The 22,268-nt window shown below is 45.9% G+C and overlaps 2 protein-coding genes across 3 annotated transcripts; both read right to left on the bottom strand.

The window, feature by feature from the left end:
• Window positions 1–7,497: 7,497 nt before the first annotated feature.
• LOC147252631 (uncharacterized) lies at window positions 7,498–8,725 on the bottom strand. The gene is made up of 2 exons (XM_086219443.1): window positions 7,978–8,725; window positions 7,498–7,832 (listed from the first exon to the last, which is right to left on the bottom strand). The coding sequence occupies exons 1-2, from the start codon at window positions 8,723–8,725 to the stop codon at window positions 7,498–7,500; spliced, it is 1,083 nt and encodes a 360-aa protein (XP_086075569.1).
• Window positions 8,726–14,352: 5,627 nt separating this feature from the next.
• On the bottom strand, window positions 14,353–17,575 carry LOC147252630 (homeodomain-interacting protein kinase 2-like). Of its 2 annotated transcripts, XM_086219410.1 has the most exons (9): window positions 17,434–17,575; window positions 17,040–17,224; window positions 16,755–16,946; window positions 16,479–16,666; window positions 16,100–16,220; window positions 15,881–15,997; window positions 15,702–15,764; window positions 15,447–15,619; window positions 14,353–15,340 (listed from the first exon to the last, which is right to left on the bottom strand). In XM_086219410.1, the coding sequence occupies exons 1-9, from the start codon at window positions 17,546–17,548 to the stop codon at window positions 15,118–15,120; spliced, it is 1,377 nt and encodes a 458-aa protein (XP_086075536.1). In that variant the 5' UTR covers window positions 17,549–17,575; the 3' UTR covers window positions 14,353–15,117. The 2 variants fall into 2 exon arrangements, with proteins under 2 accessions (XP_086075536.1, XP_086075535.1); XM_086219409.1 differs by having other exon boundaries at window positions 16,755–17,224.
• Window positions 17,576–22,268: the final 4,693 nt, after the last annotated feature.

Here is a 22,268-nt window from a genome sequence, read left to right as displayed (position 1 = left end):
ACGAAGAAGAAAAATAAAAAATAGCGGTAAGAGAGAAAAGAGAAGAAAATAATAGAAGAGATAACAGAAAATGGAGAAACGTAGCGACAATCTGGAGAAAAGTGGGTCGAAGATCGGCCAGGTTAACCGGCAGCTGAGGAGAAGTTATGATGTAAACTTCAAGATGGTGGTGATCAATGAGGCAGCGTCTTCAAACAATTGCAAAGTGGCTGTGAAATATGGTGTCACAGAGTGTAATGTACGGAGATGGAGAGCTCAAAAAGATCACCTAAAAAATGCTCACAGTCAGAGAAAAGCTTTCCGTGGTCCTCAGAGCGGCCGCTTCCAAGAACTTGACAGGAGGGTGTGCGCGTACGTGGACGAGAAACGAAAGGACGGGATGCCCATCAGCAGAGCTGTCATTCAGCTCAAGGCCGTGGAAATAGCCAAAGAGCTAAACATACCCACCGCTGACTTCAAAGCAAGCCTCGGCTGGTGTAAAAGAATGATGCGGCGTAACGGACTAACGCTGCGACGCAGAACAAGTCTAGCCCAGCGCCTGCCCTCTGACTTTGGAGAGAAGCTGTTGTCTTTTCAGCGCTATGTAATCAACTTAAGGAAAAAGCACTCTTACCCACTGGATCAGATTGGCAATGCTGATCAGACACCTGTGTTTTTTGACATGCCAACTCCTGTCACTGTATACAAGAAAGGTGAGAAATCAGTTATTAGAAAATCCACTGGAAATGAGAAGAGCCGCGTTACCGTCATGTTAGCCTGCCTCGCAGACGGAACCAAACTCCCTCCGTATGTGGTTTTAAAACGTAAGACAGTACCTAAGGAGGCGATGCCAGCTGGCATTATTGTACGTGCCCAGGAGAAGGGCTGGATGGAGAACGAGCTTGTAGTGGACTGGCTCAAGGTTGTGTAGGGCAGACGGCGTGGGGGACTCAGAAAAAAGAGGAACATGCTGATTTTGGATGCATTTCGTGGACACTTGTCTGATCCAGTCAAAAAACAAGTGAAGGCGATGAACGGTGACTTAGTGATCATTCCGGGGGGAATGACAAGTCAGCTGCAGGTGTTGGATGTTGTGGTCAACAAACCATTCAAAGACAATCTGCGAAAGAAATACACAGAGTGGCTCCTGTCTGGTGATCACGCACTCACACCAACAGGAAAGATTCAGAAGCCTTCGGTACGTTTGCTCTGTGAGTGGATCCTCCACGCATGGGATGCAGTTTCCCCAAAGAGCATCATCCACGGGTTTAAAAAATGTTGTATATCAAATGCCCTGGACGGCAGTGAGGATGACGTGCTACGGGAGGAACCAGCGGAGCCAGAGGATGGGAGTGAGGACAGTGACACTGAGCACAGCGAGGCAGAGGATGTTTGTGAGGAGTAATGTTCTGTCATGACAGATCTCAGCTACTCTCAAGTTGAACCAGTTTGCATTATTTTATTTTTCCTTATTCAGATTTGTTTCAAGACTACAGTTACAGTTAGACTTCACTTTGATGGTTAATGCAGTTATTGCAATTTGGTTGTTTTATCACAATAGATTGGTTTATTTAGATTTCAAAAACCAGAAGCCATTCATTTGCGAATGTGATTGCACTTTAGTTTACATATTTCAATGTTCAGATATTAAGATTTGAATGAGGCAAAATAACATGCTTTTTCTCTCAAATATATTGTTATAATCATTTGTTTCAGATGTACTGTAATTATTTTCTGTATAAAAATTAATTTGGTGTTCAAAAAGTCTTTTTTCAAACTTGAGTCTTGAAAAAGAGGGGGTCGTCTTATAATCAGGGCCGTCTTATATTCGGGCCAATACGGGACGTGGACAAAACACCACACATCCATGAGTTCTCGGATCCGGAGGGAGTTCTCTTGGAAATACGATACGATACGATTTTTTGTTTCACCAAGATCAAGAGTGAACAGTTGAACAAAAACACACCCTGTTGGAGAGGCTGTGGACCACTCGCATATTTTTGGGGAATGGGATAAAATCAGACGATTTTGGCAAATAATACACGACACATTGGTTAAAATTCTTGTATATCCAATTCCTTTGTCTCGTAAGGTCCTGTATTTATGTAATTTAACTGCAGAGAATGTGAGAGCGGAAGACCTACACTTGGTAAAAGTACTATTGAAAGCAGCCAAAAAAGCCATCACGAAGAAATGGGGAAAGGACGACCCCCCTACAAAGGACCAGTGGACCCACCTTATAGAGGACATTGACAAAAAGGAAAAAATGATCCATGGTCTACGGCTCCAGGAGGCTCAACTGAACGAGAGATGGAAGAGAAGGACATCATCTGTGTTCCATCAGCGACAAACCATACAAGCTGACTTAGTTTAAGAGGATGGAACATGGACTAATGCTTTGATAGTGACTCCCATATGTTGATTTATGTTTGTAGTTGTATGTTTTGATGTGTATGTTACATCTACTCATGGAGAACTCATGGATGTGTGGTGTAACCACCTTAACAGGGTCTAAGTGAGCTACAGTAATTTAAGAAATGTTTCTATATCTGACAACGATCAAAAGATTCCAAACTCGTTAGGAGCCACGATGGAAGAGCAACAACAAGGAGTGACACGGATGTAAAATGTATTAATTTTGCAATACACCCTGTTGTACAGATTGTATGAAACAAAAAACAAACAACCTAGTGTGCACACTTCATAAACAAAACAAACACTTCCTTGGGGCCCATAAAGTTCTATGGTAGATGCGTGTGTGTGTTGTATCTGTTTGATGTCGACTCGTCCTCTCCGAGATCCGCCCCGCAGGCAGATCGCACTGCTCAGATGACTTGGATCCTCAGTCGTTCCGTCCACCTTTTAAAACCTGACCTATAGGCAAGGTCAAACAGTTTTGTTCATTTAACAACATTCACTCTCAGATGCATAAAAAAAAAAGATAATCGTCAGGACATGCACCCACTGCATAGACTGACTTCAATCTCCATCTCAATCTAAATATCTCTCTTTTGTTGTACAACATTTTATCTTCATGAAAACAGTGTTTCAATATCACTTTTGATAAGTAACAGTAACATTCAAAATATCATTCAACATATCAATATCAACCATATCAAACGTCGTGCAAATAAAATTAACTTTAACCATACTGAGATGGGCTTAGAGTTACTGAAGAAGGATGCTTACATTACTCTTTCACTATAGGCCTGTTCATGTGAGAGAATTGCACCAAAAATTCTCCAGCTACATTTATCTCAGTTGGTCAACATACATTCAGATGAATTCACAGCAAAATAGTTCACATTCATCCTATTAAGCACATATTAAATCACCAATTCCCCTTTTTCATTCACATCAACAAAAAACAACAACCAGGATATGTATATTTTCAGGGATATTGCACAAAAAATATAACCGGAAGAGCTAAAAGGCAGCCTCACCGTTGGTCTGTCTGCCTGTCTTCGGCTGAGATCGCAGCTCCTGAGCCTCGCCGCGGCTCTCCGCGTGGTGCTTGATTAGCTTGTTCGGCACAGAGCTAGCATTAGCACGGCGACGACGGTTAGCATCAGCGAGCTTTCCCTCCAACATTCCACCGACGTACCTCTCCCTGTCCGCCAGTCCTGAGGGCGTCCGTCCTCTCCTTCGCTCACAGATGAACACCGGTCCTTTCCCACTCTCGTTCGCTTTCCGCGTTTTCCCGGACTTGTGGCCGCTCCACTTGTCGCGCCGAGGTCGGAAAAAGTGCGCCCGTGATCCGCCTTCACCGTGCAGACCCAGCACAGTTTCTGATTGGCCGCTCGGACTGAGCTCTCGCGTGCGCTGCGCGATGCGATCAAGTGCGGTGGGATTTCCACACTTCCCCGATGAAACCAGTGATTCTCTCTCAATATTGTTAACCCGGTAACAAAAGGAAAATATCTCAATAAAAATTAAAGGTTAAAAAAGTGCTTTACTTGTTGCTGGAGTGACAACGTTTGGCAGCCTATTATTCCAAAGTCAAAAAGCCCTACAAACAGCGGTTCTTTTCATTGCTTCTGTCCTGGGTTGAGGACTTGTAACATGAGGCCGACTAACTTGTCTTGTTCCATGTTCATGTCTGTCATGGGAAGAAGTTATTCTTGAGTACAAGGCTTGTTTGATGCAACTTTATTCCAGTCCCTCCAGCATTTTGCAGCTCTGTTTTATGATTGTTGCGGCCTAAAATGCTGGATTTTGTGGCAGCTTCTGTTAAAAGTTGCAAGGTTTTTAAAGTTTTTCTCTTCTTTTTTTTTGCAAAAGCACCTCAAAATTTGGATAAATAATGAAACTTTAAATACTCATATTCAAACTCTTTTGATTGTACCACAGGGTTCATGCATGGGGAACCAATTCACTGCCACTTCCACGTGGAGTTTGGGCAAAGTGAAGAGCACCGTCCTTAGTGGGGATTTTCACGGGCAAATGCGTCAGATTTCCTTCTCACACAAGTCAGCATGTCTGCCAGAAGAAACAGGAAGAGTAAATGATGATGTAATGGGTGACATGAAAAGAAGGAGTGCTGCGATTGGTCACAGTTTTATTAAAGTTGCAGTGATTGCATAAAATCGCTGGGCTTGAAAATTCACAGGGATTTCTTGAATTTGTGTTAATAGTTGCGATCGCAACATCGCGAATCCCTGGAGGGACTGATTAGCACCTGTAGCCATGTCCTTCTTGTTTTTGGGTAAAGGAATAACTTTTGCTCTTTCCACACCGACGGACAAACACCCTTGTGTAAACTTAGATTCAGAATGTGGCATGGGTTGTGACATATTGCCAAAAACATTCCTAACCCTAACCCATTGAGGTTGTCCAGTCCTGAGGGGTTTCCACTGTTTACATGAATTAGAAGGGTTTCTTCTGGTTTGACTTGAACAGTCATGGTTGCTGGTGCCAGACAGAATCTGCAGCTCTGCTGAGATGTTGTCATTCGATAGAGTCAGAAAAAGAAGGTCACTGAAAAGCAAAGAACGGATGTTAGTCGTCTTCATGTTGAGGGAGGGGCTTCAGGTCAGCAGTTTAGATGATGGAAATAACCTGGGCTTTCATGTCGAGGCCAAAAGAACTGCAGATACCGCATGGACTCGAACCCCGTCCCAGTAAACCTGGAGTACCTTTACCAGTATCTTTTACTTTTTAACAAAAACATGGAAGCAAAACCTGCATTATCAACAGCATCAGCATTATCAACAGTGGCACCGTTTAATATCAGGCACTCGACGTTCTGTGTGTTTTTGAGCAAATCCTGATGATGGATCCTGATGCAGTGAGAGCAGATGTGAGTCAGAGATGTTGATGAAGCAGTGAATTCATGGTGTTCTCCTAAATGCTGTTGATACCACAGGAAAAGAAACCAGTGAGACGCCACCATTGGAGGTGTCAGAAGAGGTGCACCTGATCTAAGTAAGCTTTGATAACTCGAATTTACACATTAGTAATCTGGTGTTAAGTGGGATCAACACATGGAGTGGGATTAATACCACAGTTAACAAGAGCTGAACTTCTGCTGAAACAAGAAGGAGGCTTCAGCTGCGCCTAACCTTCCTCAACTGGACAACAGACGTTCCATTCAAATCTGGTTCCTGAATCTGTGAAGGGAGGGGCCTCCCATTCATCTACAACTGAGGCTGAAGGGGAGGGGCCTCACACTCATCAACAGCTGAGGCTGAAGGGGAGGGGCCTCACATTACATGTAAAGCTGAAGGGGAGGGGCCTCACATTCATCTACACCTGAGGATGAAGAGGAGGGGCCTCACACTCATCTACAGCTGAGGCTGAAGGGGAGGGACCTCAATTACAGGTTAGGCTGAAGGGGAGGGGCCTCACACTTTTAATCACATCCTTAGTACTCACTTATGGAATAGAAGCTGACCTCATCACAGTTCTTCCTCAGAACCCCGTCTTGTCTGATCACTCCTTAATTACATTTGAATTTACTTTAACAAATTATATCCTACCTGGGAAAAAGTCCCGCTTCAGTAGAAGTCTATCTGACACTGCTGTTTCTATATTTAGGAGCTTATTCCAGCAGAACTTGCTGCCACATCTTGTAGTCATATATTGGGCAGTTATGCTGATTCCACCCCCACCCAGGTAGACTATCTTGTGGACAGCACTGCAGCAGCACTCCTTAGGACACTTGATGCCGTAGCTCCCCTGAAGAAGAAGGTTATCAACCAGAAAAGAATAGTTCCCTGGTACAGCCCAGAGCTGAGTGCCTTGAAACAGAAGACCAGACAACTGGAAAGGAAGACAGATTCCAGCCAGCATGAGGAAGTCCGCCAAGCCTGGAAGGAGAGTTTATTAATATATAAAAAAGAACTCCGTAATGCTAGAAGCGCTAACTACTCATCCCTGATAGAAAAGAATAAGAACCACCCCAGGTTCCTCTTCAATATGTGGCCAGGCTCACCAAGAACCATAGTGCTGTTGAGCCATGCATCCCCCCAAATCTCAGCAGTAACTGTCATGTTATGCAAATATAAAAAGAGGGTTCTGCTACGATGAGGTCCAATACTGTCGGCTTTATTTCACGTAGCTTTACTCACATGCCATTCACTGAACCAATTCTTTACGCAGCACGCCCATCGATCATGTGCGGGCCAATGGACCATACCAAATACAAAGGGGTGTCTGGGCCAAACTATTACACATGTGATGTGATCTGTTTACATGCACTCTCTCCTTTTAAGTAAAACAATGAATCTTTTAAATTGTTTTTCTGCAGATATAAGCATGCACAACTCAGGTAACAAAATCAAAGACTCTTCTTTTTGCCCAAATCACCACATTCCCTTTTCAATTCCTACTCAAGCAAAATATGAACATCAAATGAACCATTTGCACTGTATGCTTCAATATGTAAGAAAATGGCATCAACAGCTGCATCAAAAATCACTCACAAATCAGTTTACACCCATCCTTTTTTCCCTTTTTTTTTTTTACAAGTCAAGTCTAATGGGTTTCACAATAGGTCTCCCAGACCTCGTTCTGAGAATGCTGGATTGTGGGCTGGCCCTGGGTGTTGGGACCTTTGCGGCTGATACAGGAGTGGGTACAGCTGCTGGGGTAGTGCTAGTGTTCTCAGGCTCACCCATTGGAATCAAGTGATGGCGGTTTCTGCGCACAGTCCCATAAGGCACATCGACCATGTAGGATCGTGGTGTTGTATGCTCGCCAACCACAGTCCCTGTGACCTTTGTGTCAGTTACCCACACAAACCCAGGTGCAAGCTTGCCAAGAACATGCGCCCGGTGGTGCCTGTCAAGCCAGTATCATCTCCTTCTCCTTCGAGCTGACAGTCGCGTTGTGAGGAAGAGACGGATTCAGCAGTGGTCCGGAGTCTACGACCCATCAGCAGTTCTGCTGGGCTGAAGTCGTTCTGGAGAGGAGTCGACCGGTACAGCAGTCTTTGTGAGGGAAAGGTTTGCTACTTCCACGTACCTGGAGTAGTAGTTAACGACCAGCAAGTACATTTTCCCTTTCAAAGTGAACAGGTCAGCCCCCAGCTTTTGCCAGGGTCTCTCCGGGAGCTCCGAGGGCATGAGTGGTGAGCTCTAATATGCCCAGACCGCTGCATAGCTTTGGGTAGCTGTCCTTCAGGGTCTGTATGTTAATGCTGTCCAGGCGAGCTACTTGGCCCAACTTCATGCTGGCTGACCTACTGAGCAGAGCTGTGTGTAAGCTCCTGATCACAAACACTTCCTCTACAGTCTCTCTTTCTCCCCTCCACAGCAGAATGTCCGTGGCCCCCAGCACATCTAGCGGGACACCGCCTGGACCCAGCAGAGGTTTAGGTGCTTTCTGTAGGGAGGGTTTGTTGCTGGTGTACACTGCAATGAAAACATAATCTGGAATTACAGTTACATCTGCACCGGTGTCAATCTGAAACTGAAAAACAAAAAAGTCCAGTTCAAAATTAACAGTCCATGGGTCTTTTCCTGCTGTCGTTAGGATGGTGTGATGGACTTTTTGCACATTTGCAGCACTGCTGGTTTTTCTCTGCAGTAGCATGACTGCCCATCTCTTTCTGAGCCTTTGGCTTTTTGTGATACTGCTGCTTGCCTCTGAATGCAACTCTATCAACTTTAGCACACGTATCACCTCGCAAACTTGTTTGCTGACGTTTTATTTCTTCACTCTGCCTTGCCATGCTGATTGCTTTGTCTAACGTGAGGTCTTTGTCCATCTGCATACGTTCAGACTGTTTTGCGTCAACTAGTCCTACCACTAGTCTGTCCCTGATCAGTTCGTTATGCAGAGCACCATACTCACAATGTTCTGACAATGTGTACAAAGCAGTCACAGAGGAATCCACACTTTCATTTTCCCCTTGCTTCCTCATATTAAAGCGTGCCCTCTCGTGTGTCACATTCTTTGAAACAATGAAGAACGCATGGAATGCATTCCTTACCGCGTCGTACTGCCTCTGATGCGCGTAAGACAGGTTCAGTCCTTTCAAAATGTCATCCGCCTTGTCGCCCATACTGTATATCAGTGTGTTTACGTGATTTTCCTTGGAAGATGAGTGAAGGTTGCTGGCCTGCCGAAACCTCTCGAACCTCGTAATCCATCTCTCCCAGTCCTGGGGGTTGCTGAAGTCGAACTGCTCCGGCGGTTGAATTCTGAACGTCGCACCTGGCACCGGCATAGCTGCTGCTTGTATCCCCGACGCGGAAGCACTCTGGCCGCTCCATGGACCCGGCTCGTCTTGCTCTCCATCCATCACGTTCACACGTTTCTAGTCAATTTTATACTTTGTAAACTTAACTCCAGACACTCACCCGTAGCCACTCTGACACCACGTCGTGTTATGCAAATATAAAAAGAGGGTTCTGCTACGACGAGGTCCAATACTGTAGGCTTTACTTCACGTAACTTTACTCACATGCCATTCACTGAACCAACTCTTTATGCAGCGCGCCCATCGAACATGTGTGAGCCAATGGACCATACCAAATACAAAGGGGTGTTTGGGCCAAACTATGACACAGTGTATGTAAACAGATCACACCACAGTAACGACTTCGTATCTTTCTTCACTGAAAAGATTGTGAACATCAGAACAAAGATTGCAAGTAATGGAGGACAGACTACAGTCCCCATAGAAGCACCTCCCAGACTTGGTGCTCACTTGGACAGCTTCTCCCCCATCGACATGTCAGACTTAACTTCTGCAGTCACTTCCTCCAAGTCAGCCACTTGTCTGCTGGATCCCATCCCAACAAGCCTACATAAGGATGTCTTCTCCCTGGTCAACACTTCTATATTGAACCAAATTAATCTTTCCTTAGTCACAGGTTATGTAACACAGGCCTTTAAGGTGGCTGTCATCAACCCTTTACTTGAAAACCTTCTCTTGACCCAGATGTTTTAGCCAACTATAGGCCGATATCCAACCTCCCCTACATCTCCAAGATCCTTGAAGGTTGTCCTGGAGCAGCTACATGAACATTTGCACAGCATCGAGCTCTTTGAAGCCTTCCAGTCTGGATTCAGGGAACACCATAGCACTGAAACAACACTGGTCAGAGTCTCTACTGATCTTCTTATAGCTTTAGACAGAGGTCTTGTCTCTGTGCTTGTCCTTTTGGACCTCAGTGCTGCATTTGACACCATCGACCACAGCATCCTGCTACAAAGACTAGACCATGACATTGGGATTAAAGGAACTGCCCTAAAATGGTTTAAGTCCTACTTATCTGACAGGTTTCAGTTTGTTCATGTTAATAATGACCATTCAGAGTATAGCAGAGTTACATATGGTGGGCCACAGGGTTCAGTTTTAGGACCGATTCTCTTCACTCTTTACATGCTCCCATTAGGTGACATAATCCGGAAGCACTCAGTCAACTTCCACTATTATGAGGACGACACACAACTCTACTCGTCGATGGAGCCAGACGACACAACCCAGTTCACTAATCTGCAAGACTGCCTGAAAGACATTAAATCCTGGATGTCTTCTAACGTCTTAGTGCTCAATTCAGATCAAACTGAGGTCATCATGTTTGGACCTAAACCCCTCAGGGACACACTCTCTAACCAGATCACTACTCAAGATGGCATCACCTTGACCCTGAGGACAACTGCAAGGAACCTTGGAGTCATTTTTGACCAGGACCTTTCCTTCAGCTCCCACATAAAGCATGTGACCAGGACCGCCTTCTTCCACCTGCAGTATCGCTAAGATTAGGAATATCCTTTCCCAGAGTGATGTTGAGAAACTGATGCATGCATTTATCACTTCTAGGCTGGACCACTGCAACTCTCTCCTGTCAGGATGTCCAAACAACTCTCTAAAGAGTCTCCAGCTGGTCCAGAACGCTGCAGCCAGGGTTCTGACAGGAGTTAAGAAGAGAGAACACATCTCTCCACTTTAGCTTCTCTCCTTCCTGTAGGATGTAGAATCCACTTCAAAATCCTTCTGCTGACTCATCAGGCCCTCCATGATGAAGCTCCATCCTCTGAAAGAACTCATTAGTCCCTCCTGTCCTACCAGAGCACTCCGCTCCCAGAATGCAGGTCTGTTAGTGACTCCCAGTATCTCTAAAAACAGACTGGGAGGTGGAGCCTTCAGGTACCGGTTCCTTTACTGTGGAACCAGCATTTCTCCATGGGTACAATACAATATCTTACAGTATCCATCCATCGATCGTCATCTTCCGCTTATTCCTTACTAGTAAGGGTCGCGGGGGGGGGGGGGGGGCTGGAGCCTATCCCAGCATCTACGGGCGAGAGGCGGGGTTCACCCTGGACAGGTCGCCAGTCCATCGCAGGGCCAACATACAGAGACACAGCTAAATACTCCTGTATCACAGTAATTACATGGGCATGGCAACTGGGAACTTACAGTAAAGTTTTGTAGTTTTATTGTAAATTACTGAGAAATTATTACAGTAAATTGCTGTGAAAATATTTACATCTACTTACTGTTAGAGTAATGCAATTATTATCCAATTATTTAATGTAAATTTACAGTGAAAACACTTACAGTGATATTTATTGATGCTGCTTTGCAAAAGCTGATGGGGATCTTGATAAACTAAACTGAACTCAGACTTCAAACTAAAACACAAACTCACCTGATGACAAACAGGAACCAGGGGGAGAACACCTGGACAGGAAGGGGCTGACACCAGAGGAACAGGGCTGGGAGTGACCAGGACTAACGAGCTGACGCGACACAGGAGAATGACTGACAGGCAGAGGACGGACAGAAACAGGAAGTGTAGAGCAAACCAAGGCATGAGGGGCGGGGGGTGCTTTCAAATTATGAGAAGACCTGATCACAAACGAGACAGACATCCTAAATCTGTTCGTCTACACAGACAGATATTTTAATGTAACTTCTTACTTTCAAATGAAAGCAACAATTAATATTCACATTTAATAATAATTGCATTTTATGGATATTCACTTTGATAGTAATCAAATCCCAGTGGGCTTCCGCGTTAATCGGAAATTGGTGCATGTGAACCTGACCATGGTTGTTGTGACACCAACAAACCAACGACAGTTCTTGAAAAGATTCTCAATTCATAATTTCCATCAGCAAAACAGTGTCATCAACTTTGACTCTTGTTAGCATAGCATTAGCTTTCCTCTTGCTAGCTTAGTGGACGACATTTATCTCCCATTGCCACGACATATCTGAGGACCGTCCTATTTAGTGGAGTAGTTTTCATGACACAAGAACTCTAAAGGACTATAATTAACTTTCCAGGTATTAATCAGAACCTCAGCTGCTACCATGGTGATTTAGAATTCAAAACACTTGGCAAAATAAATGTTCTTTTTTTTTAACCGTGCAGTTACTCTGGTTTGAGCCTGCTACTGCACTTTGAGGCGTCCGTTATCTGGAGCTGCTGGATGATGAACAAATAAACTCACACAATTCAAACAATAACAATCAATTCTTCATTGCAGTTGAACAGGTTTGGTTCATTTCTTGTATTTGGAAAATTTAAAAACACAACACACAACCGTTGGTCTTCATTGATCATTAGTTTTTATTTGCACAGGGAATTAAAAAAATAATGAACATGATCAATTTTCCATTAAAAAAACAAAAAAGGTGGAGAGAACATGAACACAGGTATTGGCAGAGAGGTGTTTTTGGCCTTCCTGCGGCCCCTGGAACGGTGCACTGGTGTGTGTCCTTTGGGGGAAGGTCAATGTCTCCGTCCTCTCTGAACAAGGACAGTTGAACTAAATAGGCTCAATAGCACAAGGGCCATGGCCCCAATGGCTCCTCTTTTTTCCCCCCTGTCCTGTTCAGCAGCAGCATCCATGTTCCTGGTGCCTCGTTGTACTGAAGCAGTTTTACTCTGCAAAGGAGGAACCTGATAAACTCCTCCTACTGCCATCTGTGTTTCATTTTATTCGGAATGGTGTTGGTTCATTGATGAAGCTACCAGACTGAGGACAGGAAGAGAGAACAGGGACAGGAGAGGGAAGACAAGGGGGGGGGGCACAAAAACAACAACAAAAGCAGAAAAACAAACAAACAAACAATAAACAGCAACAACAATAACAACAGAAAAAAAGAAAAACATTGGTTGCAGAATTTCCAGTGCAGATTTACCATTTGGTTTAACAGAATTTAAAATAAATGTCTGAGTGTGTGATGATGGACCAGTTGTACACCACAAGTGTGTATGTATGTATGTATGTATGTGTGTATGTGTGTGCATGTGTGTGTATGGGTGTGCATGTATGTATGTATGTATGTGTGTGCTACAGTGTGTCTTGGATGCTGTAGGTAGCTGACATGGGGGATCAGAACAACACGCCCCCGGTCCAGGATAGTAGGCAGGTCAGGACAAAGCCACCAAGGAAACCAGAAACCCCAGAACACAGGGAACCCCAGGCCAACATCCCCCTCCCCCCATGTATGTGTGTGCATGTGTGTATGTGTATGTGTACTAGTTGTAGCTGACATGGGGGATCAGAACAACACGCCCCCGGTCCAGGATAGTAGGCAGGTCAGGACCAAGCCACCAGGGAAACCAGAAACCCCAGAACACAGGGAACCCCAGGCCAACACCCCCCCCCCCCATGTTTGTGTGTGCGCATGTGTGTATGTGTATGCTACGGTGTTTCTTGGATGCTGTGTGTCGCTGACTGTAGCTGACGTGGGGGACCAGAACAACACGCCCCCGGTCCAAGATAGCAGGCAGGTCAGGACCAAGCCACCAGGGCACCCAGAAACCCCAGAACACAGGGAACCCCTGGCCAACAACCCCCCCCCCCCCCCATGTATCTGTGTGCATGTGTGTGCATGTGTATGCTACGGTGTGTCTTGGATGCTGTAGGTAGCTGACTGTAGCTGACGTGGGGGACCAGATCAACACGCCCCCGGTCCAGGATAGCAGGCAGGTCAGGATCAGGCCACTAGGGAACCCAGAAACCCCAGAACACAGGGAACCCCAGGCAAACATCCCCCCCCCCCCCATGTATGTGTGTGCATGTGTGTATGTGTATGTGTACTAGTTGTAGCTGACATGGGGGATCAGAACAACACGCCCCCCGTCCAGGATAGTAGGCAGGTCAGGACCAAGCCACCAGGGAAATCAGAAACCCCAGAACACAGGGAACCCCAGGCCAACACCCCCCCCCCCCCATGTTTGTGTGTGCATGTGTATGTGTACTAGTTGTAGCTGACATGGGGGATCAGAACAACACGCCCCCGGTCCAGGATAGTAGGCAGGTCAGGACCAAGCCACCAGGGAAATCAGAAACCCCAGAACACAGGGAACCCCAGGCCAACACCCCCCCCCCCCCCCCATGTTTGTGTGTGCGCATGTGTGTATGTGTATGCTACGGTGTTTCTTGGATGCTGTGTGTCGCTGACTGTAGCTGATGTGGGGGACCAGAACAACACGCCCCCGGTCCAAGATAGCAGGCAGGTCAGGACCAAGCCACCAAGGAAACCAGAAACCCCAGAAAACCCCAGGCCAACATCCCCCCCCCCCCCCCATGTATGTGTGTGCATGTGTGTATGTGTATGTGTACTAGTTGTAGCTGACATGGGGGATCAGAACAACACGCCCCCGGTCCAGGATAGTAGGCCGGTCAGGACCAAGCCACCAGGGAAACCAGAAACCCCAGAACACAGGGAACCCCAGGCCAACACCCCCCCCCCCCCCCATGTTTGTGTGTGCGCATGTGTGTATGTGTATGCTACGGTGTTTCTTGGATGCTGTGTGTCGCTGACTGTAGCTAACGTGGGGGACCAGAACAACACGCCCCCGGTCCAAGATAGCAGGCAGGTCAGGACCAAGCCACCAGGGCACCCAGAAACCCCAGAACACAGGGAACCCCTGGCAAACAACCCCCCCCCCCCCCATGTATCTGTGTGCATGTGTGTGCTACGGTGTGTCTTGGATGCTGTAGGTAGCTGACTGTAGCTGACGTGGGGGACCAGATCAACACGTCCCCGGTCCAGGATAGCAGGCAGGTCAGGATCAGGCCACTAGGGAACCCAGAAACCCCAGAACACAGGAAACCCCAGGCCAAGACCCGCAGGAGCAGCAACACACCCAGAGGCAGCTCGCAGAGAGACATGGGAGACAGAGGCCCCCTGGGCCCACCAGGTTCCCCCACGCAGCACGAGCTGAACCAAGGGGCCCGAGAGGCCCATGCCCGCCTGCCGAGGTGAGCCCATAGGCACCCGCGTCCAGGACCGCCACCCCCAGAAAAAATAAATAAATGAATCATTTCCTCATCTTCCTCTGCCCATACAGGGGCTGAGCACTCCATCGATGCGGACGCAGTCCAGGGCACCTCAGACCTAGTAAAACTGCCAGCAAGGGATCCACCTCACAATGGCAAGGCCCATGACCAACCCCAGCCCAACCACCACACTGGGAAGCAGTCCACCCATCCCAAGAGCACCAGTCAGGCCCAATGGCTCCTCTTCACCTTCCACCCACCTGCGTTCCTTGATGTTGCTTCCATGAGGGGGCATGCACGTACAGTGTATTTGGCAATGAAGTTGACATTAACTTTGACCTTGTAGTCTCCATGAGCCACGCACCAGGCTGATGAGGGTGCTAATGACATTCTGGCCAAGCCCCCAGGTGATCCCCCAACTGGTTTAATACCTGGCTTTCCTCACCTTCCTTTAGAACGGAAGAAGCCTCTTGGATAAGTGGGGAAACGTCTTCTACACCAGTGAGAGAAGAACTTTTTCCTACACCAGATTTTGTGTGTCAACAGAACAGCATGTCTGCATATTTTGCCAAAGAAAGATTGGACTCTTTGCAACAGCCCCTTCTTGGGCTCAGCGGGGGCATCCCCCTGGCTCATCCGCATTTTCTCTAGACTGTCTTTCGTACTGGAAAAAAACAAAAAACATGACAATGAATGACTCTGTCAGTCATTGAATTCACCCGTTCAGGTGTCTGTTCAACTCTGCTGATACCAGAAACTCAAGTACTTACTACTGGCCCCCGTCTGGTTTCACCATCAGATAGAACATTTTTAAAAATGGATGATGGAGAGCTTCCTGAGGTGTGATCCTCTTGTCTGGGTCCAATTCCAGGAGAGCCTTCAGGAGGTCGATGAAGGCAGCTCGATCCTCCAACTCCGCTTTGTTGTCTGTCTCTGAGGGGAACTGAGTTTGCAGAGATTGTGTTTGTCAGCATCCTTCTATCAGCAGGAGAGCAAACTTGTATTAATGCAAATGGACCACTTACTGTCATTAGTTCATCCAGGCAATGGAAAAGCCCTTTCCAGTTTGTAGTCCCTAAAGTGGAATCCTACATGGTCGACAGCAACAAAACACGTTAGATACTTTCTCCTAAAGGTTTGAATCATTTCAAATAGTTCCTGCCTAAATGAACGCATCTGGAAAGGACAGAACAAGTTCAAATACCTTCAACCTCCATTTCGGTTGTAAGCGTCCGCAGTAATCAAAGTACATCTCGGTGTGTTTCCCGGCGTTGAGTAGGTGGTCAGGTGGCTGGCCAAAGACGTCCACCATGGTCCTGATCTGGAGAGAGAAATTTGTATCAGCCAATGTCCTACTTTACCTCCCTAAATGACTTGGGATATGTTTTCTGCAGTGGGATGTCATGAGGTCTTCGCTACCTACCATTTGGAAATTGTTCATAGGAAACGGGGAACAGCCGGTGTACAATTCGAACAGCAGGCAGCCGAGAGACCACATATCTATGGCCTCGGACACAGGGAGTCCCAAAAGGACTTCAGGGGCACTGTTGGTAAAGAACAAGTTGAGGGCATTGTTTATTGTGTTTTGGGTTGTGTATTGCCTGCTACTATTTTTATGTTGGTTTATTGCCTGTTTGCACCGTGAATTTTCATCTGTGCTGTATGTCATGCTCGTACAGTACACTTGACAGTAAAGTCGACTTTGACTTTTCACAAAGTCAGCATGTGTGTGGAACATTAGAACAACTTTTAATGGATTGTGAAGCGCATGAGACAAGAGGGGCCTTGCAGAGGGATCTTACCGTATTCCCGCGGGCTGGATGATCTGACCATGTTTGCTATTAGCCTCGCTCGTGAAGAAGGACAGGCCAAAGTCAATGATCTTGACTTTGAAGGGTGTCTTTTCATGGTCCACTAACATGACGTTGTCCAGTGTTAGGTTAGAATGAATTATTCCCGTTGACTTTAGTGTGTCTAAAGCTGTCAGTAGCTGCAGGAAAAAGGAGGAAACGTATGAGACCAAGGTGAAGGTCGGTATAATTCCTGGACCAGTCAATAGAAAAGCTTGACATTTTTACCTGCTGTGCTATCAGTCGTATCTCATAAAGGTTTAGTGGCTGGAAGTCTCTCTCTACTAACAATTCAAACAGGTTCCTATCCAGCCTCTCAGATGATAGACAGGCATTTTCTCCAACTTCAAACTGCTCAATGTACTTGACCAAATTTGTCTTGTCCTGGTCAAGGACACTCATTGCCTTTGCCATGGTTATCTGGAGAGAGGAGCAAAAAATGACATCGTTGAGAGACGCAGGGTCGTACAACTTAATTGTCTCATCATCATCAAGAAGGCTTGGATTGCTTACCTCTCTTGAAGCCAGCGACTTGTGTCTGAATACCTTTAGTACCACCCTTTCTTCTGGTACCAATGTTACACCTTTATAAAGTTGAGAGTGGATTCCGTCACCCAAGAGGCCCTGAAGAAAGTACCTCCTGGTGGGGCTGTCAACAATGTCGTTTCTTCTCAGATTTTCGAATGGTGGCGTCGGCTCTGTGAGGAAAAGAAAACATGAGTTTGAGGAACAATGTCACAGTTTCCAAACATTTGGTCTTCTGTTTGTAGTGAGGGGCGGGGCCATGAATTGTGTGAAGATGACCGACAGCATCAAAGCTCTCTCAAAGCTTTGATGGGTTGTGACATCACACAACCTCCTCAACTACCCTTCATGTCCCAGGATGACAATCACACGATTTACTTACCATCCATCTCTCCGTTTGTCTCAGGCGGCTTTCCTCCATTGAAAGTCATAACTCTGGCGTATCGTGAGATATTTGGACGCACCAAGTTCCAAATTCTGGATGAAATCCTGAACATCTTTGGTTTAGGTAGTTGTGTTGTTGATGTTGAAGTTGTTGTAATCAGCCTTTAATTCTCATCTTAATTCATTACTCTCATATTGACTCAGTCATCCTGATCACTGAACTTTGTCATCTGTGTCACTCATCATCAATGAATCTGCTGACAGAATCAGTGATGTCACAGAGAACTCACACACACACACACACACACAAACAGAAGGTCTTTGTGCAGAAGCTGAGCAGCTTTTAGGGTTAAACCATCAAGGCCAGCTCTGATCAGCGATTGGCAACATGACGACATGACATGACAGCTTTAAAATGTTGCAGGTGAACATGCAGCAGTGTGAACCGTTACCTGGGGGCTCAAAACTCCAACTGACGGAGCTGCAAGAGGATCGCCATGGCAATGGCAAAACTGTAATATTAGCAAGTGCAATCATCGAGGCAGTTTACACCGTAAAGTGTGTTACCACTTGACTCCTCTGGAGTCCAGGTCAAATGTCTGCCTGTGTGCCCACAGATGAATTGAACCTCGAGAGATTTTTGTGATCAAAGTCAAAGGTTTTATTCAAATGCTAACATTCATTCATTCAAGATAGCATTCCGCAAGCTAGCTGCTGCTAATATGCTAGCAACATGCTAACATTCTACATGATAGCAGTTTACCAGGTACTTGTTTGTGTTAACACCATGTTAGCATCTGAACAGAATGCTAAAATTCCTTCATGAAAGCAAGCGGAAACTAGCAGTTGCAACTCAATGATGTCACAATATTTTGCCTTCAAAATAAAACCTTGACCATAAAGTCAGTAAGAGTCTATCGATGTTTTAAATGTCTACTGAAGAAAAGTCTTGGCAATAATTTTTGGTATTTTTAACTTCAGACTAAACCTGGACAATATGAATGTTCACTTAGAGAAACTCACTTCTGCTTCTATGTTTTTGCCTTCAAAATAAAGGCCTGGCCCATTACTAACCCATTTTCTATTAAACTTGTTAATAGTCTGTGGACCACCGATGAAACAGCGTCATCAGTGGAGCCTGTGGGCGTACTGGTGGGGGTCCACAGAGACCTCGATGGAGGCCTTGATGTGGGCCTTGACCAGCCTCTGTCAGCACTTCATGACTACCTGGGTGAGTGCAAAATGTGTTGTTTATTGCCACATAATAATACAGCAGCAAAATTGAGAGAGTACAGACCATCAAAGGTAAACAGGAAGCCTCCACCTCCCGAGCCGTCATTGTGAACACCCCAGGTACTCAAACATCGGTACAAGTTGTCGGTGAAGGCTCTTAGTCATCCAGGTCACGGTAGTCCAAGAGTTCGGCATGGTAACTGGACTTCTTTTGGTGTATCAGGGAAAAGAACCAGGGAGGAACCACAAGCATCTCCCAGCGAGGGACACAACACATCCATACTGGTGTTAAATTCATACTTCACACCAAATTAATATAAAATATTGGTGGTTATGGATGTGAGACTGTTGACATTGCACCAACGGACCACCCAGAATGCTGATGATAGTAGCTTTACAAAACATGCTATGGGCAGAATTAGCTTCAAGTAAATAAAAGTTGTAATTGTACTGGAACTAACATTATGGATTATCATATTTAAGAATTCACCCATTAGCTGTTGAATACAAATAAATGTACTTTCATTTTGAATTGCCAATTTGCATACAATCAGCTGTGACGGTCTCAGAACGCTGCTCTGCTGACTCTCCAGTAGAGTCGTATCAGTGTGACAACAAGCTGCATGACTGTCAGCACTGCTTCCAATGCAGTCACTAATCAATATGAACACAAAACAATGAAAAAGATTCAGCCAGTGTCAGATGGAAACAAAGTGCTGGCTGCTGACTAGTGGCTTCAAATTATCCAAACTACCAGTACCTGAGGATGGAGGAAACATAAAAATACACTGTGTCTTGTTTGGGATTTTTAGAAATGCAAGACATTCCCTTCCCTTCAAAGTGCAAACATGTAAACTGGACATTTGAAGCTTGAGGTGTACCTTCTTAAAGTCCCTTCAAAAGCTTATAGCTTAAGTGCACTGGATGAGAAACAGAAAGGCACTGCCTGACCACTATTAAAGTGCAAACTGCAGAAAAAGTTAACACAAACTAAGTGGAAACAATTGTCTTTGTCATAACTTTGCTCTCCTCTCACATGGGATTGGCAAGATTTTTTTGCAGGAAAAGGAGCCCTGGGTTGAGGCAGCTCATTTTTGCGTTGACTAAATCACCCGCAGATGAAAAAACCCTCTGATGCAACCCTGATCCCTGGGACACAGAGGTATCGCTTTGAGGATTCTCCTTCTCATTTGCCCTCCACCAACCCACAGGATTGTCCTGCAGCCCTTCAGCTCTTGCTGCCTGGTAACTTTTGAACTCATCTGCATCCTTTTCTGCTTTGGTTTGCTGGGTCCTCCTCCCTCCTCTGTAGTCCACCTGTTAGAAAATACGTAGACACGTTTATATTTTATTACATTTACTTTTTATCATCGTGAAGTTTTAGCCTGATGTAGAGCTGCATGGTCGTGTTGTGACCTTTATACAGACCAAAGACATGAAGTGTGTGCAGGTTACACCAGGCTGTGCCTACACTCCTAGATAAGATAAGAAGCGTTTGGAAAAGGCCTTGGACAGTGAGGAGCCAGCGTCCCTACGCTCCCCCACAACTGTCCTTGACAGAAGGAGGAACAAGGCATGATGGGAAGCTACTGAGAGGAGGAACTTTGCATATATATGTTTGGAAGACACAGACTGTTCAGTGCAGATGTAGAACTTTGCTTGGACTCCTTGCTGCAAGTAAAACTTTAATTAAGATCTCTGTCTCTGAGAATTTGATCTTGTGTGTTGGGAAATTTTGTGGTACGAACTAACAGCAAAAATACAGTCTTTATCTTACAGAAATAATTTCCTGACAATTCCAAGGCACTGAATTCTTTGGACTTCCTGGGTGAAGGGGGTTCCATGTCTGCCTCTGCTTCATCATCAAAATCTTCCTGTGTATGAGAGAGAGAATGTGTGTTGTATACAGGAGTGTGTGAGTGTAATTGTGTGTGGCATGGCTCAGGGGCAGAGTGGCCGTCTAGCAACCAGACGGTCACTGGTTCGATCCTCGACCCCGGTGACCATTTCCAAGTGTCCTTGAGCAAGATACTGAACCCATAATTTCTCCTGATGAGTAGGTTGGCGCCTTGCATGGCAGCCTCCACCATCAGTGTGTGAGAGTGTGTGTGAACGGGTGAATGAGATGACACTGTAAAGCGCTTTGAGTGCCGCTAAGGTAGAAAAGCGCTCTATAAAATTGAGTCCATTTACCTTTTCTGGTATAACCACTAACCTTATCAGGACCCCTAGTCCTCATGACCAAAGAGCGGTCCTGATGCAGCAGAACTTAATTTACACCTGGTCAAAGTTAGAGTGAAGGTGGAACCTGCAGTTAGTTTGAGGTTGAGGTTAGGCATCAACTGGTGAGGGTTAGGACTGAGATTAGTTGGCTCACTCCTAGTCAGACAGGAACGGGGGCTTTAAAGCGTGGACGCATTGCTGATACTACATGCAGCATGTCCTTCTGGAAAACATTAAAAACCTTGCAACTTTTCAAAGAAGCTGCCACAAAATCCGCCATTTTAGGCCGCAATAATCATAAAACAGTGCCACGAAACCCTGGAGGGACTGATTTTAGCCCGGAGTTCTTCCCTCTGACTGGATGTGTAACCTAACCAGCTTGGACTCTGTCACCCCGAAGCTCCCCAGGACCCCGTCACCGCCGCTATCTAGTTCAACTTCCCACACTGAGACTTTGAACAGTCATGGTTGCTGGTGCCAGACAGAATCTGCAGCTCTGCTGAGATGTTGTCACTCGATAGAGTCAGAAAAAGAAGGTCACTGAAAAGCAAAGAGCTGATGTTAGTCGTCTTCATGTTGAGGGAGGGGCTTCAGGTCAGCAGTTTAGATGATGGAAATAACCTGGGCTTTCATGTCGAGGCCAAAAGAACTGCAGATACCGCAGGGACTTGAACCCCGTCCCAGTAAACCAGGAGTACCTTTACCAGTATCTTTTAATTTTTGACAAAAACATGGAAGCAAAACCTGCATTATCAAAAGCATCAGCATTATCAACAGTGGCACCGTTTAATATCAGGCACTCGACGTTCTGTGTGTTTTTGAGCAAATCCTGATGATGGATCTTGATGCAGTGAGAGCAGATGTGAGTCAGAGATGTTGATGAAGCAGTGAATTCATGTTGTTCTCCTAAATGCTGTTGATACCGCAGGAAAAGAAACCAGTGAGACGCCACCATTGGAGGTGTCAGAAGAGGTGCACCTGATCTAAGTAAGCTTTGATAACTCGAATTTACACATTAGTAATCTGGTGTTAAGTGGGATCAACACATGGAGTGGGATTAATACCACAGTTAACAAGAGCTGAACTTCTGCTGAAACAAGAAGGAGGCTTCAGCTGCGCCTAACCTTCCTCAACTGGACAACAGACGTTCCATTCAAATCTGGTTCCTGAATCTGTGACGGGAGGGGCCTCACACTCATCTACAGCTGAGGCTGAAGGGGAGGGGCCTCACACTCATCTACAGCTGAGGCTGAAGGGGAGGGGCCTCACATTACAGGTAAGGCTGAAGCGGAGGGGCCTCACATTACAGCTGAGGCTGAAGGGGAGGGACCTCAGATTACAGGTAAGGCTGAAGGGGAGGGGCCTCACACTTTTAAT

This window comes from Aulostomus chinensis, chromosome 12 (genome assembly GCF_037954235.1).
Source record: "Aulostomus chinensis isolate RoL2024-O1b breed Wild chromosome 12, RoL_Achi_v1.0, whole genome shotgun sequence".
In the NCBI taxonomy this organism is placed as follows: Eukaryota; Metazoa; Chordata; class Actinopteri; order Syngnathiformes; family Aulostomidae; genus Aulostomus; species Aulostomus chinensis.
This window is presented reverse-complemented; position numbering and strand designations above follow the sequence as displayed.

What these genes read in the sequence shown, in the direction of transcription:
- LOC147252631 (XM_086219443.1), bottom strand. Translation starts at nt 8,725, where the DNA reads ATGGATGGAGAGCAAGACGAGCCGGGTCCATGGAGCGGCCAGAGTGCT. An exon ending in AAACCAGCAGTGCTGCAAAT is followed by an intron (nt 7,833 to 7,977) that starts GTGCAAAAAGTC and finishes TTTTCATTGCAG; the next exon opens with TGTACACCAGCAACAAACCC.
- LOC147252630 (XM_086219409.1), bottom strand. Translation starts at nt 17,548, where the DNA reads ATGTTCAGGATTTCATCCAGAATTTGGAACTTGGTGCGTCCAAATATC. An exon ending in AACCGAAATGGAGGTTGAAG is followed by an intron (nt 15,765 to 15,880) that starts GTATTTGAACTT and finishes TCGACCATGTAG; the next exon opens with GATTCCACTTTAGGGACTAC. An exon ending in GCCTGGATGAACTAATGACA is followed by an intron (nt 15,620 to 15,701) that starts GTAAGTGGTCCA and finishes CTGCAAACTCAG; the next exon opens with TTCCCCTCAGAGACAGACAA.